This window comes from Chlamydotis macqueenii, chromosome 12 (genome assembly GCF_036417535.1).
Source record: "Chlamydotis macqueenii isolate bChlMac1 chromosome 12, bChlMac1.mat, whole genome shotgun sequence".
Classification (NCBI taxonomy): Eukaryota; Metazoa; Chordata; class Aves; order Otidiformes; family Otididae; genus Chlamydotis; species Chlamydotis macqueenii.
Genome location: NC_141567.1, coordinates 16,554,119 through 16,567,700, shown reverse-complemented (window position 1 = coordinate 16,567,700; position 13,582 = coordinate 16,554,119). Strand labels below are relative to the sequence as shown.

Below are 13,582 nucleotides of genomic sequence, written 5' to 3'. Positions count from 1 at the left end.
TGGCTGAATCTCGTGGAACGGGCCTGCTGAGGAAACCCACCCAGCCCAACACGCACTGAGCCTCGTGCCTGTGGGTGCTCGGGCACCCGTGGGTGCCCAGCTCTGCGGCAAACCTAACCGAGCCTCCCCCGGGGCCGGGGCAGCGCGGAGCATCCTCATGCCAACCTGACCCCCGGCCCCCCCAGCCCCGGGGAGAGCAGCGGGTGCCCGGGGGGGTGGGACATCCCACCCGCGAAGGGCCCGGGCCGGGGGCTCGGCGGGGCGGTGGGGCTGGCGCTAGGTGGGGCTGCAGCCGCGCACGGCAGCGCACAACCCTCGCAGCCTCTCCGTCCCTTCCAGCATCCTCATCCCTTCCGGCATCTTCACTCCCTGCAGCATCTTCACCCCCTTGCAGCATCCTTTTCCCACCCACCATCCTTTTCCCTTGCAGCATCCTCACAGTACCTTCTCCCCTTGCAGAACCCTTGGCCCTTGCAGCATCTTCACCCTGTGCAGAATATTCATCCCCTTCCAGCATCTTCACCACCTGCAGCATGTTCATCCCCTTGCAGCATCTTCATTCCCTTGCAGCACCCTCTCCCCAGGCAGCATCCTCAACCTTCACGTCCTCCTCTTCCCTCACAGCGCCCTCTCCCCTTGCAGCATCTTCACCCCTCACAGCACTGATGCCTCTTTGGAATACCCTTTTCCCTTGCAGCATCCTCAGCCTTTACATCTCCCTCTCCCCTTGCAGCATCTTCACCCTTAGCAGAACCCTCAGCCCTTGCAGCACTTTCACCCCTTGGAGCACTGTTGCCTCTTGCAGCACCCTCTCCTCTTACAGCACCCTTTTCCCTTGCAGCACCCTCATGCTCCACATCTCCCTCTCCCATTGCAGCCCTCTCCTCCCCTGGCAGCCCCCTCAACCTTTGCATCCCCCTCACCTCAGCAGGCCACCTTTGCAGGCACCAGCCTCGAGGAGCTGCTGGCCTCAGCAGTGCCACACCGCACTGGGGGTCCCCTCCCAGCTTGCTGAAGCAGAAGACCCCATTCAGCGAGCGCGGGAGCCCCCGTCTTCCTCGGAGGTCACCTGGCAGCTGGAAATGGGTCCAGCAAGGGACAAGCAAGAAATCCTGCACCTACCACTGCTGCCTGTTCTGCCACCCCACGGTGTGTTTTTTGGGGGGGATAGACTGCACATCGGGGCTCCCATCTTATGTGATGGAGCAGATGGCAAACGTGCAGTGCTGGGAACAAAATGCCAGCAAGGAGAAAAAAAAAAAAAAAAAAAAAAAAGGAGACATTTCCTTCTCCCAACCCCATAAGAGGCCCTTTGGCTTGCAACACGCCTGGCGTCGACAGGTCAGGGAAATATGGGTGATGGGAGGAGGGACTGAAAGGCTTGAAGAAGAAAATGTTTGAAAAGGTTGGAAAAAACGCCCCCCTAATCGTTAAGTGCTGCTTGTAAATTATTCATCGACTGGTAAGAGAGGCGCAAATCTATTCAGCGAGAGGGCAGAAGGGTAGGAAAACACGGTTAGGCTGAGCCCAGCATAAACCTCAGCCTAAGGCCAGAAAGCTCGTCCAGCAGAAACCAGCCTCAAACCCTGGTAAGCCCACAGCGGGGTCTGACATCCCAGTGCAAACCAGGCTTTTCTGCCTCGACGGGACCAGGGCAGGGAGGGATTCCCCCATCTCCGGTAATATTCCTCATCGCTTTGTTTTCCTTGTCCCCCCCACTCTTTTTAATGACAGCATTAACGAGCAGATTCGGAGCAGAACCTCCAAAGCCGCGGGGTAGGGATGGGGATCCGGGTTTGATCAGCCGGAGAGGAGCAGGAAGAAGTGACAGGGCTGTGATCAGCCGAGTGCTTCCCCCTCCCCACCAACCCCCCCCCAGATCCCGCTGCCGGGGGGGCTGTCATGTCCCGGCTCCCTCCCGCGCGCATGGTCCATTAGTAGGGTGTCAGCCCTCATTCCCGGGGCTGTCAGGAGATGGGCTTTCCTGGGCTTTCCGAGCAAATCCCCCGCCTTGTAAGGCCAGCGGAGTGAAAATAATTTGCGCTTTAGGGGGAAAGAAAAAAAAGCAAAAGAAAGCAAATGACTGTCAAAGGTTGGGGGGCGAAAAATAATAACCCTACCAGCAATGCTTTCTAGCATTTTTAGCCAGAAAAATAGAAAATGCTCAGGCGGGACATGGATGTGCAGGGCTTGTGCAAACCCTTTCTGGGGTCCTGTTGCCCTGCTCAGGTTTTAAAATTGGATGCTGGAAGCATCCCTGCAACCGTTTCCCACCCTCCCTCACTTTATCGACTCAGGGATGCTCTTGTGAGGATGCATCTGGCCGCATTTGAGGCTGCTTGGGGCATCAAACGGAAAAGCCAGGGGTGAAAACGACCTGACGGACCATGCCCAGGCTGGATCCTGCACAGGTCTGAAGGGGTTTTGGGGGCTTCTCCAGAGCCCCGGGGCAACCCGGCCCATCAATTTTGGACCTTGCATCCGTACCCGCCTCCACGCACCCATGACAGGTTTCCATTAGGCTGGGCATAAAGCAGCCGCTGCAGCCACGGAAAAGGAAGCAATAAAGCTCAGTGGATTGGAGGAATTAAAACAGCTGGAGGAAAAAAAAATAGCTTTTCTGTATTTTTATGGTTGATTTTTTTTTATTGCTAATTTTCTTCCTGCTTTGCAGCCTGAACCGCAGGGAGAGGGACTGGGCTGGTGGCGGAGTTCGGGCAGCTGCTGGTGGGGAAGGAGCCGGGCGTTTGGGCAGGACAGGGCCCCTCCACCTCCTCCCTCCCAGCTTTTTAATAAGCAGAATTGAGGTTTAACGACCTGTTATTTTTAAAGCCAGATGGCTTAAAGTACAGGAACATATTAGGACCACAAGGGCTGGGTTTGAATTCATCCAGGGGCTCCATTTATCAGTACAAAGGGCTGGGGGAGGAGAGCAGCTGCCTTTTTTTTTTTTTTTTTTTTTTTGCCTAGAGCCGAAAGGTACGAGCTGGAGGTGCCTGGGGTCTCTGCCATAATGCAGCAGTAATAGGAGAGAATTTGCTAAATGGCTTTGGGATTGAGCAGTCGGATCGAAGCTGGTGCATCCAGGCTGCTCTGGCGAGCGTTGCCCCCAGCAAGGTGATGGGATGCTGGCCCCCCTCCAACCACCCCGAAACAGCTGGGGACCGGGGATGCTGGCACTGGTGGAAAGGCTCCTCCATGAGCACAACGCAAGAAATTATGGGTACAACCAGGCTGGGGATAAAACCCACTGCTCCCAGCAATGTGTATATTAGAAGAGAGACGAGAATTTGGGACTGATGCCATTTTTTTTCACTGTTACAGGGTTCATGCCTTCGTGGAGGCTGGCAGGACAGGATGTTGGTGTGGCATCACCAGCTGAGCTCGTGGCTTCTTACCTGGAAACCAAATGGGCACATGGGGGCTGCCTGCAGCTCTTCGCCGCTCTCCAACGTGCCAGCGTCCAGGCTGGGGAGGGCATTACTGCCCGATGGGGTCAGGAACGCCGCGGGTCTCTGGGAAAGGAGAGGTAATGGTCTGTCGGAGGGACGGATGGATGCGGTGACAGGGTCAGCCAGACGGAGCTGTCCCTGCTGCGTGTCCCCTATCCCATCCTCCACAGCCCCAATGTGCCATCAGGATTGACACGATGGGTGTTGGCCATGCTCATCTCATCTTTGCAAGGTGCAAGGGGAACTTTGGGCAGAGAGGGGGGTCCCTGGGCAACAAGCATTGGACCGACAAGGCGAGGAGGAAGAGGAAGAGGAGGAGGGGGAGTCCATCCCTGCTCAGCCCATCTCTCCCGTTCCCCAGGCAGGGAGGAGATGGGTACCCAGATGCTAAATCCACTTCACCAGCCCCTCTGCCAGACGCTGCCGGCAGCAGTAATGTGATTTCCCTGCCCCTCATTTCCCGCGCCTGGCTCTGCGCGCCCCGCTCTCCTCCCGCCAGCCTGGCTTTGATAGACTCCCCTCTAATCCAGTTAGAGGGGGAAGTTGGATCTAATGGAATAAACGATGGAGTCCGCGCGCTCCTCGCTGCCGCCTGCAATGACAAGGTCACAGACAGGGACCCTCACCCTGTCCCGGCCACCCCAGCTCCCAGTATCGGGGCAAATTTGGGTGATGGAGACCTCCCTTGCCACTGGGACCCTTGCACTAAGGCACAGCATCCTAGCACCCACTGATTTCACCACCCAATAGCCTGTGGCCTTGACCTGGCAAATCCTCAGCTTCCCCCCCGCCTCCCCACCTCGCAGATGCTCTCTTCGCTTTGCCGGCTGAGCAATCGGGCCAGGCTCCCTCTCCAAATTGGCTGTGGGCATGGGCAGCGGTGAAATGGCCCTTGCTGGGTATTACTCCGTGCCTGCGCCCGGCCTGGCCTCGTTAGTGTGGCTAATGAGGGTGGCGAGCATCCTCATCCTCCCTCCCCACGACGAAGGTGTCCGGAGGCGTCCCCGTGCCTTTCCCTATCGCGGCCTCATTAACATCATCAGCATCCTCGTCCCCCGCGCCGCTGCGTTTCATTACGCCGCCGGCCCCGACCTCAACCAAGCTCCTCCAGCATCAAAGCCGGGGTGAAGACGCCCCCCGCCCCGCCGCTCTCCCCCCTCCCCGGGGAACAGCAAATCATGCAAAATGCAACAGTTGAGGCTCTGCCTGCAATTACCGGGGCCGGCGTACAGCTGCTGCCCGCTGCGCCGCGGCGATGGCCATTCCGGCCCCGCCACCATCGCCCACCGGAGAGCTGCTCGCCGGAGCGCACGTGCTCTTAATTCAATTAGCGCTGCCCTGAACACTCCCCCGGGACCGGCGGGCGGAAACCAACAAATTCTCCTTAACAAAGACATTCCCTGCTTTTTTTTTTTTTTTTTTTTTTTGGTTCCTTGCTGGCTTCGCTCTATCTGGCTAACACTGTTGCCGGCCGGCAGCGATCCCATAACGCCTCTTGTAATCCGCCATGCAAGAGGAGGAATGGGTGATGTGTTTGATTGACAGGTGTCAATCAAACGCAGGAGCTCGGCTGCCAGCAGTTGGGCTGTGCCGAAATCTCTCAGAGGCTTTGCTGGCTCACTCATAGAAGATGCCGGGCAGGGACGGGCGATGCTTCCCCAAAACAAGCCTTTCGCCAGCCTCTGCGTCCCCTGCAGCGCGGCTTGGGGACAAAAACCCAATTTCGGTGCTCGTTGAGGACAAACCTGGTGAGACAGGCTGAAATACTGGGAAACACATGGCGATTCCCCACTCCCTGAGCAATTGTAAACCCATTTTTTTTTGCCAGCCCAAAAGGGGTTTGATTGCCAGGCTGGCACAGGGACAATTTACACCCCGGCGCTGTGACAATTTACGCCAGGCACTGATCGGCTTCTGCTTTAAAATGGCACCAATTACATAAATTAAGGCTGTTTAAGCAATGATACAGCCAGCCTGTTGATTTTTTTTTTTTTTTTTTTTTTTATCCCTGCCTGGAAAAAAAACAGTGCTAGCTTTTCCCTTTTCTCAGAGGCTGTCACCGCGTGCCAGTGCATCCCCAGACCCCGTCTCAGGTGACACGACCGAGGGTGCTCAGCAAAATGCGTGGCAGGGGCTTCAGGTGACCCCGAAGGTCCCAAGTGTATGGGCTGAGCTAAAGGGGGGTCGTGCCAAAACAAAGCGTAAAACAGGGCTGGTTAATAGAGAGGGGTGATGACTAAATCCCTGAGGAATAAAGATGTCCCTGGGGTGTATTTTCCAGCCCTTGGATGGGGCTCAGCACCCCCCGGGCACATTGGGGACCGCATCCTGCTGCCCTTGCACATGGATTTACCTCTGGCTGCTGCAGGGTCAAACTCATCTTTCCTGGGTGAGACCACAAATTTGGGGTCGAAAAAGAAGAACGAAAGGAAAACCAGAGCCCTGCCTTGAGCCGCAAGCCGGTATGGAGCTGGATGGCGTCAGCTGCAGGTTTTCTCCCTGCAACAGTTTTCTCAGTGACAGACGCTAATTTGCTAAAACGTCGGCGTTTTGCTGAAGTCTTTGATTTCTTTGTCTCCCTGAGCTGATCAAAGTCTTTTGTTCTCTTTTGGGCTCCAAAGAAAGAGAGCAGGGGGATGAACGTAGAGGGGAAAGGGGCTGGGTGGGGGCAAACCTGGGGGTCTCGGTCCCTTGGGGGGGTGCAACCCTGCGCTGCCCTTTCCCTGGGATAACACGACTCCTGTTTGCTCATCCCTGGTGTTGGGGCTGCTGGCTTTTAATAAAGCAGCTGCTCCAAACCCTTTCCCTGCGGCTACTGCAAACGCAGCAGGGGTTTGAGACCCTGCAGAAATACCGGGGGGTGAGTCCTATTTATGGAGAATCCCTTATCCCTAGAAAACCCTGGCGCTGAGGATGTTTCCTCAGCATAGAGGGTCGATGAGAGCATCCGAAGCCAAGCTGGGGAGCATCCAGACCCCCGGCAGGAGTCGGTGAAATCCCTGCAGAGGCCATGGAGCAGCCGGCATTTATGCCCAGCTCCAAGCACGTGCCGGGGAGTACAGATGGCCCAGGGTTTATTTAGCTGTTATTTGTTATAAAAAGCCCAGCCAATCTAGGTTATGCATTTTTCAGCTCTCTATGTTAAAATAAAAGGAAAAAAAAAAAGACAAGAAAAGAAAAGAAACAAGACGAGCTCAGTGAATCTGTTCTCCTTGGCCATCTGGCTGGGGAGAGCCGTGGGGCGAGGGTGCAGGGGGGAGGACGGGCAGGGATGCTGGGGCTCCTTGCACCCCAAGAACAACCCTGGTACTGAGGTTGCGCCAACGCCTTGCTAGATCAGTACGGGTCTCGTGTTGACTGTCTTTGCCTCTTGGTCCCATTTGGCTGTCCCAAAGCTGAGCTCAGGACTAATCCATGAGCTAAGGGCTTGGAAATTCTGCCTCCAAGCATCCCTTGAAGCCTGGGGCTGCCCAAAGTGGGAGAGGAGAGGCTCTGCCCCACGCTGTGACAGCCGCAGCACCTCCCTCGCCTGCCAGGCTGGGGTTTCGGGGTGCTGGGGATCACAACCAGGTGGCTGGGGCATCTTCCTTGGAAAATCCTGGCCTCCAGGCAAGAAGCAATGGCTTCAGCAAAGCCAGAAGGAGCTGAACCTGCCCTCACTCTGCTCGGTAGCAGCTCGTGCATCGATTTGCATCGCTGCGGGTCTGTCTGCCGCTGGATGAATTAACCAGCCGCGGAGCCCAAGGCCCGCTCTGGCTCTCCTGTTTTTTGTTTCCACTCCCAGCTCTTACATATATTAAGGAAGGCAGGGCTGGAAGAGGGAAAGGGAGAGGTTGGGGAAGAGGAGAGGAAAAAAAATTACAGCTCCCAGATCAAAACAATAATCAGCTAAATGAATTCCGCAGCATTTTCCCGCATGACTGCGAGTGATAATTTAGTGCAGCAGCCAGCTGGAAGCAAAAGGATTAATTCTGCACTTAGTGACACCCATGTGAATAATTCATCACACGCAGACCCCTTTTCTCTGACCCCCCTGGGCAATCACTCCAAAGACCCCCACCAGCCGGCCCCCGGCCCGCTGCCGCTCCCTGGGGACGGGGGGTTGCGGTTGCCGGCGCAGGATCCAGACCCGTCCCAAATTCACTTTTCGGAGAGGATTTATTTTTTGCAGATGGGAGCAGAGGCTGGCGGCTGCAGTAACGAGATCGATCGGGCGCGCGGCAGCATCCCAACCTGCCTGACGGCCAGTCTTGGACCAGGGGCAAGCGGGGTTCCCTCCTTCCTGGGAAAAAATTCCCTTCCTGCTGTGACATCATCCCCAGGGACTACAAATGCTGAAGGATGAAGACAGCTGGACATTTGTCACCCTGGTTAACCGGTCTGGCCCTTCTCTGCGCAGGGGCAGTGAACAGCCTCTCCCAAATACCCTGCCTGTGCCCTGCCTGCCTCCAGCCGGGATTTCCCGGGGAATACAAGCACGTGCCACCCTGGGAAAGCGATTGATGCACGAAGGCAAGAACACCACCGCTTTTTTCCAGCTGCTCAGCAGCGTGATCCAGAGCCTTGAGACCACAGGCACAAGGGATAAAACCCCCATCCAGCCCAGCTGGTCCCTGCCTGAGAGGTTTGGAGAGAGAGCGGCGTCTCTGAAGAGCCACCTCCCATGCTGTCCCTGTCCCTGTCCCTGTCCCTCCTTGCCTCGGCCTTTGCCATCCCCAGCATCTCACCTCCGATTGAAGGAGCTGCAGGCAGAGCCCCACGGTCGGGATGGCCCCAGTCGTGGTTTTGAGGTCTGTGCCCTGGGGAGGAAGAGGAAGGGTCCCAGTCTGCGCTCTGGGTTTCTACTGGAGCTCTCGGTGGCTTTGGCATCACCTGGATGCCATCCAGGTGTTCAGGGCTGTGGTTCGGAGCAGGGACCCCGGCTCGCCATGGAATGCCCACCCAGATGCAGACATCCCTCCCACTATGCCAGTAGCTATAGGTACCGTCACCTATAGGTACCATCAGCATGCCACCCTGCCCAGTGTCACCCCGCAGCCCCCAGCTCACCTGTATGGTGAGGCCGTCCACCCGCATCCCGCCGCTCTGTGATGCCAGCTCCCGGAAAACACGGCTGGTGAGGGGCAGCACCGAATATCCCACAGGAACGAGGGTGCCCGGAACTTCCCATACTGGGGAAGGGGTGAAAGCAGCTGGCTGGGGGCACGGCAGCCCAGGACCTGCCCCCAGCCAAACCCAGGGTGAGGCAGATCATCCTCAGTGGGGTTCCCAGACTCACTGGCTTTGTATGGATAATATTCAATCGCCAGGGCAGTGTCTTCGGAGAAGATGGTGGCTACATCTCGACCTTGGAAGAGGAAGGAGGTGTCCCAGGTCGGCTGCTCTGAGGGCCCAGCTGGTCGGGACATCTTAGGAGAAAAGAGGAAAATTATCATCCAGATCCTTCCTCTCTCTAGAGATAAACAAGCAGAGGGAAACAGCACATGGACCAACTACTCCGTGCTTAAAAACATAACGGGAAGAGCCTGGAGAATGAGTTGTGCTGACTCCAAGGTGAGCCTTTCGATATCTGTCGGGCAACCCATTGCACACGCTTGGGAAAGGGTTTCTCGATGATATAGGGACCCCGAAAGCCTGTGGGCTTTCGGGGTCCCTATATCGTCGCGAAACCCTTTCCCAAGCATGCGGTCTGGGTCACCCGATAGACATCAAACAGTGGGTAACATGTTTATCCCCAGAGCCGCGACGTCATTGGAAACGGCATCAGTCTGTCCCCGCCAGCAGCTGCTCCCCTTCGCCTTCAGAGAGCCCTGCCAGCCCCTCCAAAGGCCAACCTTGCCCAGCGCCAAGAAATTATTGACAGCGGCTCCTTTTTAATGCCGTTCCTCCAGCATTGCCCGGCGGGGCCGAGATGCCGATCGGCTTTTCTGCATCAGCACATTTCTGCTTGGCTGGGGAGGGCGGGAGGAGGAGAAGTGGTGATGGGGGGGAGTCTCCCTCCACTCACATTTGGGGATGCTAATGGGCATTATGCGCCTTGGAGACCCACAGCAGTGCATTACCCAGCTCTGGGGGCTGGGAGCAAGGGGAGAGCAGGGCTGGAATGCTTCAGAGCCCCGAAAACACCTCCAGGATGGGCAGTGCTGTCAGTGCTGGCTCAGCACCAGGCTGGCTCTCTCGGCTGGGAATTTATCAGGGGTCTCCCCAGGGATTTTTAGCTGGGATGCAGCTTGCTTTGACTGCGGGAAACCTGGTTGGTGCCTGTAAGCCCTTAGGAAACACCTGCACTGACTGGGGCAGCTCCCAGCAGCCGGATCGGGCTCAGCACCCCCCACTGCTCCTCTCCTTCCCCAGCCTGCATCCCAGCCCACGGGGCTGTTTCATCAGGTTTAGGGGGAAAATCTTCCTAAAAAAAACACCAAACACCTCCTCCGGTTACTTTTCCTGGCATCGACCTGCACAAGGCGCTGCGAGATGGTGCTGGTTTAGACTCAGCGGGGAAGGGAAAAGTCAAATGCTGGAGCATATTGTTAATTTGACCCCAATTGTTGGAGGTCCTGAGCCCACATGGCTCCTCTCACCAGGACAAGGATGGGAGATAACGTTCCTGAATTCCCCCCTCCTTGATTTTGGGGGCTGGGGGAGGCCAGGAGCACTCGCCAAGGCCGGGCTGTCTCCCACCGGCTCGGTGGGACAGATGGACGCTCTGTGCCAGGGCGTCAGAGCCGATGCGCTTATGTAGGCAGACGTCTTGGCACGACAACCGCCTCTGCCCAGGGCCACCTGGAGAAACACCACAAAGGGGGCAAGGAGGAGGAGGAGGAGGAGGAAGGAAACGTTTTCATCCTCCTTGGCTACCCCAGCTCATCTCCCATACAAAGGATGGTTCGAAGGCAGCACTGTTGGCAAGAGCAGAGGCAGAGGCGGCCAAGCCCACAGCATCTCTCCTGCCTTCCCAAGGGATGGGGCCACCCCCTGAGCCTCATGGTTGCCTGTCTGGAGGGTGATGACCCCAGAAGAGAGCAAGAAGCTCCAAATAAGTGGGTTAAACTGGGGGATCCCCAAAGGAAAGAGCCCAGAAGGAGATTTATCTTAGACGGGACTTACGTCGTGAAGATGGCAGCAGACACAGCATGGTTTTCTGTAGGAGGCACCGCCCGGTGCCCATCCACCCCCTGGATTTGCCATCGCCACCAGTGTGTCCAAACCCATCTTTTTTTTGGTGAGAAAGGGGCTGTTGATTCAAAGAGAGCACCCTAGGAGAGCACCCAACACTCTTGCAGGTCCCAGCCAACTCCTGGCTAGGAAGACTGGGTTTCCAGGAGTCCCGGCAAGGTGGGAAAGGGTTAACCACCCAGGAACCCAAAAAGCCCCCTAAGTAAGAGGGGTGCCCTGCTGAAGGTGAACCCAAGCGTCATTGTCTGCAGACGCTGATGGGAACCGACAGGCGAGAGGACACGCTGGGCTGGCAGAATTATCGAATCCGATTACCCTGCCCGGGAGTTCACTCGGGGAAAGCCATTAACCTCTGGAACCGGAGCAGCCACGCTCCCTCCTCCTCCTCCTCCCAGCCTTGCCTCCCAGGCGTTAGGAGTTCATCCTTCCCAGGAGTGAACCACATGCTACACGTGGGGAAACTGAGGCAGGGGACGGCTGGGGGGGAAGAGAGAGGATGGGGGTTACGCAACTCCTGTCCGTGCACCCCTGGGGAGAGTATCCTCCACGATGCGCAAAGACAGACAGAGCCGTGCAGAGAGGAGGAGGAGGAGGAGGCAGCAGCACGCACGCAGGCCAGATGGCCAGGTTTAATCACTCGTCCTCCCGCGTTGGGCTCCCACGGCTCCGCGCCGGCACTGCCGCCTGTGCCAGGGCTGCAGGGCTCAGCCGGGGCTAGCCCAACGCCCACATCCCACAAGCTCATGGGGGTTTGTGTGTGTGTTTATCCGTCTAAATCCGATGGAAATGGATTTTGTCTGGCTTTAGAGGAGAGAAATAGCCTTGCTCTGGCTGGGAAACCACAGCCTGGGGGTGCTGCATCCTGGAGCAAAGAGATGAGGGGAGGGACTCAGGGATTTCTTTCCCAGTATCTGCTCCAGAGCTGGAGTGGGCAGCCCATGCCCCATTGCCACGGTGGGGCTGGGGGTGTTGGTCACAGCCCAAAGCGGGTGCAGAGCTAAAGCAGAGGGTCCCTGGCGCTCCCTCCGCCTCTCACCTGCACAGAACAACCCAGGGAGGCGGAGGGAGGCAATAAAATAGCAATTATTGTTATGAATGAAATGCACGAGCAATTTTTATGATAATTCACCGCCTCGTGGGCGACTCGGCATTTGGCTGGCCTCCTCCAAGTAATATTTTATTTATGGGCTCCCCGAATGTGTTGATACAGGGCGTTACGCTCTGAGACAATCAAAATTCAACACACGGGGTGGGGAGGGATGGACTGAGATGGAGAAACGTGTGCTCCACCGGCGCTCGGGACCAGCTGGATCCATCTTTTCAGGGCGGCTGGACATCTGCCCTTACCACACTTTCGGCTGGCACTTTTCGGAGGCAAAGGGATGGAGCAGCTCTGGTTTTGAAAGGTGGCAGCTTCACACTGGTTTCTGGCTCAGCTGCCCCATCACACCTCCTCCCTGCCCCAGCATCCCTCCAGTCCCCTGCCTCTCCCCTCCCAGCCAATTTTTGGCAGGGCTCAGGAACAAAAGCGGGGCCCTCCCTCCTGCTTGCCGATGATGCTGCATGCCGAAAGCATATGTTTCCCTGGCAACAGCTATTTTGAAGATGTACGTCGCTGGCTCTCCCGGTGGTACTTGAGCCCCCGGGGAGGAGAAGGTCTCTGCCTTCAAGAGGCGGCACTCAAGCCGGAGGCGTGAGCGGAGCAGGGGGAAAAACGGACAAAGGCACAAGCGAGGAGCTGCCTGTGGTTTTCTGCAGGCAGGGCTAGGCGGACGTAAGGACCGTGTCATTGGCCCTCAAGCTGTTTCCTGCGCAGGGTGCTCAGCTCCCCTGCCGAAGGAGGGATGCTCACCAGTATCCAGGTGGGAAGGACGCTGCTAGATCCGCACATCCTTGCGGATGCGCTCACACTCGTACCTGCGGGCAGCCATGGTTGGCAGCTCGGGCGATGCTGAAAGCCGCTGCCGGAGGGTCCGGGAATGTGATCGTAGCGGGGCTGATGCCGGGACAGGAGATAGGATGCTTCTCCATGTGGCGCCTGAGAAGTGATGGAAAAGTGGGGAGTCAGCACGTGTGGGGCTGTATCTGCTCCCAGCTAGCCAAGTGCTGTGGGAGGTGGTGATAGCACCAGGGATGCTCAGGTAGTCCTGAACCCAGAGCCCCTCACCCGTGTCACCAGCAGCCCCCTGGGGCCATCACTCACTTGTACTCCTGAACATTGGTCACCACTCTGGCCACGGCAACGAGGGCCCCAGGAGGGGTGGCCAGGGGGGCCGACAGCCCCCGCAGCAGCACCTGGGAGGTCGTGGGGGGTCCATGGTGAGTGGTCAGCAAATGGAAGGAGGGGAGAACAACATCAACAGCCACCAGAGCAGGAGCCAACGTGCAGCAGCATCCTCCCGGAGCCGAGATGCTCTGGTCCATCCCAGACCCTGCAACCCCCCACCCTGGCCACCTCCTGTCCCCAGGGCCACCTCTCACCTCCAAGGCCACGTAGCTCAACCCATCGCAGCGAGGGATGAAGCTCCCTTTGCGGATGATGGTGACATGCAGGACGGTCCCCGCGGGGCCCCGTGTCCTCGGCTGTTTGCGGAGGAGAGCGAACCATGGGAGGAGGAAGGGTCAAGGCCACCAAAGGTGGGCGCTGGGTGTGCAGACAGCTATCGGTGGCAATAAAGCACCAACTGATAATTAAAGCTCACTGTCCCTCGGAGCCTTCCCGGAAAAGATCAATATAATAAATCCTTCTGCATTTAAATATTTAATCACTCCGAATCTCTGCACAGGGAAGAGGAAACTCATTTCTGCCAGCCAGAGCACAGGGGAGGCTGATTTGGGGGAAGAATTGAGTGAGTTTGCCAGACCTCAGCTGTACAGGGAGCTGTCAGCCGAGTCCCTGGGACTGTTCACATGTTGGTGTGGAGAAATCCCCACCGAGGGGCTTAGGAAGCGGC

The 13,582-nt window shown here is 57.3% G+C and overlaps 1 protein-coding gene across 1 annotated transcript in view; it reads right to left on the bottom strand.

Moving 5' to 3' along the window:
- CCDC33 (coiled-coil domain containing 33) overlaps window positions 1-13,582 on the bottom strand; it is a 42,468-nt gene that overhangs the window by 8,863 nt on the left and 20,023 nt on the right. Inside the window, exons 7-13 of the mRNA XM_086757562.1 lie at window positions 13,110-13,211; window positions 12,832-12,923; window positions 12,546-12,666; window positions 8,731-8,860; window positions 8,502-8,623; window positions 8,180-8,251; window positions 3,399-3,515 (exon numbers count right to left, since the gene is read on the bottom strand). Coding sequence (XP_086613688.1) covers window positions 3,399-3,515; window positions 8,180-8,251; window positions 8,502-8,623; window positions 8,731-8,860; window positions 12,546-12,666; window positions 12,832-12,923; window positions 13,110-13,211 — 756 coding nt within the window. The remainder of the gene's footprint in view (window positions 1-3,398; window positions 3,516-8,179; window positions 8,252-8,501; window positions 8,624-8,730; window positions 8,861-12,545; window positions 12,667-12,831; window positions 12,924-13,109; window positions 13,212-13,582) is intronic.